Here is a 4,442-nt window from a genome sequence, read left to right as displayed (position 1 = left end):
CTGGGAAAGAGGTGGGGGTAGGCGGGGGAAGGGTATCCCGGCCCCGGTGGGGTAGGCGAGGGAAGGAGGGGGTAGGCGGGGGAAGGGTATCCCGGCCCCGGTGGGGTAGGCGAGGGAAGGAGGGGGCAGGCGGGGGGGAGGGTACCCGCCAGAAGGGGGGAAGAGGTGGGGGGAAGGAGCGGGGAAGGATATCCCGGGCCCAGAGGGGGGGAAGCCCTGCGGGGAAGCGGGGGGCAGGTGGGACGAAGGGTACCGTTCCCCGAGGGGGGAAGGGGTGGGGGTAGGCGGGGGAAGGAGGGGGCAGGCGGGGGGAAGGGTTCCCGCGCCCTGGGGGGGGTAGGCACAGGGGGCTCCCCCCTCAGTGAGGTGTATTTGGTAAGTCCTAGGCTCTCAGTACAGAGGGGCGCAGGCAGGGGGCCCGGCCCGGCCCCCCAAACCGGCTGCCTGGAGGGTCCCCGCCGCGGGCCCCGGGCGCTCGGCCCCTGCCCCTAGTCGTCCACCTCGATCTCCTCCTCAGAGCAGGGCTCGGGGCCCGGGGGCTCGCCGAGCTCGGCCATGCCCGCCAGGCTCTCCAGGGCGGCCGGCGGCAGCTTCTTGAGCGACTCCACGTCGGCCTTCATCTCCTCCAGGTCCCGCTTGAGCTTGGCGCGGCGGTTCTGGAACCAGGTGATCACCTGCGCGTTGCTCAGCCCCAGCTGCTGCGCCAGGTGGTCGCGGTCGGCCGGCGCCAGGTACTTCTGGTAGAGGAAGCGCCGCTCCAGCTCGTGGAGCTGGTGGCTGGTGAAGGCCGTGCGCGACTTGCGCCGCTTCTTGGAGGCCGGCCGCGGCCCGAAGGCGCCCAGCGGGTCGCGACCTGCGAGGGGAGAGGGAGAGGCGGTCAGGGCGGCTGCTGGCCGGGGGCACCTTCCCTGCACCCGCCCCCAGCCGGGGCCTTTTCCTCGGCGCCCCGCGGCCATGGGGACGCGGCTCCGGCTCCCTGTGGCGCGGCCTGCGAGCCCCCCACACGCTGCTCTGGGCCCTCGGCCCCAGATACGGCACCTCGCAGCCCGGGCTCATTTCGGCTGGGGGGGGGGAGAAGAAACCCCCTCCCCCGCTCTGTGGGGAACAAAGAAATCCGGGGCCCGGGAAAGCAGCTGAGATGGGGGCAGCGGGGCGGGAGGGAGAACTGGGGCAGGGCCCCGCCGGCGCTGGGGTCTCGCACCCACGGCCTCCCTCTGCCCGTTTGCGGCGGACCCAGCGCGTCTGCCCTTCTCCCCCTGCAGCCCCGAGGCCTGTCCATGAACCCCGCGGCCCCGGGGAGCGGCCCCGTTCCGTAGCGCTGGGGGCTGTGCCCCGCACCCGCTGCCAGGGGCAGAGCCGGCTGCTGTGACTTGTCCCGCTCCCTGGACTTCACCGGGGCTGGGGCAGCTCGCAGCAGCGGCGGATCTGGCCCTGCGGGCAGCCCGCGGATTGTCCTTCGGGCTGAGGCCGGGCCAGCGGCGAGGGGCCGCGGACAACTGGAGACAAACTAGGCGAAGACACTGGAGTGACCCGAAATCTCCCGGCCCGGCCCAGACTGACACAGACGCTCCCGGCCTCGGCGAAACTCTCTTCTCCGCGCGGATTCATGTCCAGGCGCCGCAGCCCTGTAGCCCGGACCCAGGCAGGGCGCGGGTGCAATGCGGGGAGCGAGCCGGGGCTGGGGGTTGCGGGGACAGGGGCCGGCGGCCAATCTCGCTCTAACACACCGCGGTCGCTGCGCTGGTTACAATCCGTGCGTGTATTCGCCGACTCTGAAACGAAAATCCCCTGGCTTAGAGACCCAGGCCGGTTTAAAACAGCCCGCACGTTTCCTCCTCTTTCTTCCGTTTTAGAAATCCGGGCGCGTTTACTTGGGAAGTAAAATCTCCCCGAGGAGACCGCTGCGGTGGCTTCTGCCCCGGACCGTCCCCGGGCGCCCGACAGAGTAACGGGCCCCGGCTGACGATCTGAGACGCGTTTGTGCAGAAGACCGAATATTGGGTCTTTCTGTCGGCTAGCAAGGCGTCTGTCCCGACACCGCGCTCCAGCGGGTACGAAACAGACCCGCTGGGGAGACCGGAGACCGGTGTGCGGGGACCGGATTGTCTGAAAAGGTCGGGCACGTTCGAGTCTCTTCCTGAACTTTCGGAGGGGCGCGCAGGGGGATTTCTCGGCAGTAATGTGCTGGCTCCGATACAGTGAATACACCCCGCTCTGCCTGTAAACCCGCAAGCGGGAAAATACAGCAGGACTCAGCGGGTTCGTATGAGCTTAAGGGGTCCTGCGGAAGAAACGATTTTAGACACCCCTTGGCCGGTGTCTGCCAGTGGATTGGGTAGTTTCAGCGCACCCCGCGAGCTGAGTCGAATCACACATTTCCCGGGACCCGGGTCGATTGGGTGTGCCAGGTAGAAAGTCCGAAATAAACTAGACGATGCGGGTTAGCGCGGGATTTCTCGCGTCCCGCAGTCTATTTGCTGCAGCTCCTTGGCGGCGCATCCCTGGCTGCTCGTGCGGCGAGTTACGCCGGGCTCTGTTCGGAATACAGACGTGTGCGTGAGTCTCAGAAAAACGAAAACGTGGTGGAATACGCGGGGCTCTGACCGCAAATTCAGAGCCCGCGTTTCGCACCGCTCGGCCCGGGAGAGCGGACTCCAGCGCGCGTTAGTGTAAATCTCGGTGTTCTCACGCGGGCTGCGGAACAAAACTTTGTCCCAGCGACACGCGGAGTATGTATTTAACCGGTCCAGTTATTGTAACGACGTCTGTGTAAACCGAAACGGGAACCTGCCGCTCATTCCTTCGCGTTGGGAGGGTGCAGCCCCGCGGAGAAGCGCTCGGCAGCTGCACGGACATCGCTGGGATCCGTCTGCCGGGGTCGGTCTGTCTGGTTGTCCGTGGGTCGGTCTGTCTAGGAAGCGGGGAAGGAGTCTTCCACGCAGACAAGCCCCGGCGCAAGCTAAGGCAGCGGCTCGCGCCCTTTCCCGGCCGCGGAGCCGCTCCGGAGTCTGATCTGTCTGGGGCACCCCAAATCCCAAAGCCAGAGCTAAGGATACAGAAGCGTCCCTGCTCACCGGCACCGAACAATGGCTGCCTTCCTCATTGTTACCACGGAATTACAAAATAAATCCGTTGGACTAGAAATAGGGCGCTTACATTTCAGCCTACAGCGGCAAAAGCAAGCCATTGTCTGGAGGAAATGTTCGGTTGTCCTGGCTTCGCTGGTGCTTTTGTTGTCCCTGTTGGACAACTAGGCAAATCTCTAGAGAGTTGCTGTCCCCCTGGCAGACCCCTGCGTACCCCCGGGGTACACGAACCACCCGGCTGAGGATCTCGAAAACTCAGCCCCGTCTCTCTAGCTTCCCCGCTCCAAGCGCGCAGGCCCCGGTCCCTGCGACTTTCCCCTGCTCGACTTTCCCCAGGGCTGCATTTCGTTCCCTGGCCGCTCTGGCTGCAGCCCCAGCCCGGCCCGGTTTCACCCTTACCGGCCGTTGCAGGAACTCCCCTGCCCCGGGCGCTTTCGCTTTCTCCGGGACCGAAGTGTCCCAGGCCCCGGGCTGGAGCGCCGCGGGGCCGCCAGGGTCCCGGAAAGAGCCCGGTGCGATTCGGGGTCGCCTCCCCTTCCCTTCTCCCAGGGATCGGCCGGGTCACCGCGGTGCTCCCCGCCTGGCAGCCAGGGTCGGCAAGGCCCGGCTGGGGAGCGGGCAGGGCCAGGAGCCCAGGGGGGGCTGCCCTGGCCCTGCTTTCCCCGGGCCCCTGTCCCGCCCCGGCCGCGCCCCGGTACCTTCCGCAGCCTGCAGCACGTTCACCTCCAGCCCCTGGAAAGTTTTGCTGGCCAGCTCCTCCAGGGCGCAGAGCGGGGAGGACGGGGCAGGCACGCCGTTCCGGGGCGCTCCGGAGTCGGCCGCTTTGTCCAGCAGCCGAGGCGAGGGGGCGCAGGGCGCTTTCCGCACCGACGGCTTGCTCAGGATGTCCTCGATGCTGAACGGGGTCAGCGGCTTGTTGGAGTTGGCCGGGGGCGGCAGCTGGTCCAGCGGGCTCCTCCGCCTCTCCTGGCCGGAGGGATACAAGAGGGGGCCCGCCGCCTTCCCTTCCTTGGCGGAGGTCATGGCCCCAAAAGAGGGGTGCGCCCGCCAGCCCCCGGGCTCCTGGCTCCGCGTCCTCCGCCGGGCAGGGGCTCAACAGCCCCCCCGGGCCATGGGGCCGGGTCCCCCCTAGGAGACTCCGCTCCTGGGCTCCCAGCCTCCGCCCCACTCCAGCTGCTGCCAACTCTCACACTTCCCCGAGTCCCCCCGGCGCGGGCCTAGGAGCGAGGGCGGCGCGGGGCCCGGCGCGCCGGGCTCCCAGCTCCGGGGCTCCCCCCAGCTCCCCGCTAACGAGTCACTGCTGATTCGGAGAGATCAGTTCTCGCCAAAGCTTCCCCCTGGCTGGCCCGGCGCTGG

General features: G+C 68.0%; 1 protein-coding gene across 1 annotated transcript; it reads right to left on the bottom strand.

Annotated features, from left to right (window-relative positions):
• Window positions 1-488: 488 nt before the first annotated feature.
• LBX2 (ladybird homeobox 2) lies at window positions 489-4,109 on the bottom strand. Its single transcript, XM_073343215.1, has 2 exons — window positions 3,785-4,109; window positions 489-853 (listed from the first exon to the last, which is right to left on the bottom strand). Exons 1-2 carry the CDS (start codon window positions 4,107-4,109, stop codon window positions 489-491), a joined length of 690 nt encoding a protein of 229 aa, XP_073199316.1.
• Between the last annotated feature and the right edge of the window lie 333 nt (window positions 4,110-4,442).

The sequence above is a fragment of the Lepidochelys kempii genome, chromosome 4, assembly GCF_965140265.1.
Source record: "Lepidochelys kempii isolate rLepKem1 chromosome 4, rLepKem1.hap2, whole genome shotgun sequence".
Taxonomy (NCBI): domain Eukaryota; kingdom Metazoa; phylum Chordata; order Testudines; family Cheloniidae; genus Lepidochelys; species Lepidochelys kempii.
This window is presented reverse-complemented; position numbering and strand designations above follow the sequence as displayed.

What these genes read in the sequence shown, in the direction of transcription:
- LBX2 (XM_073343215.1), bottom strand. Translation starts at nt 4,109, where the DNA reads ATGACCTCCGCCAAGGAAGGGAAGGCGGCGGGCCCCCTCTTGTATCCC. An exon ending in CGTGCTGCAGGCTGCGGAAG is followed by an intron (nt 854 to 3,784) that starts GTACCGGGGCGC and finishes CTCCCCTCGCAG; the next exon opens with GTCGCGACCCGCTGGGCGCC.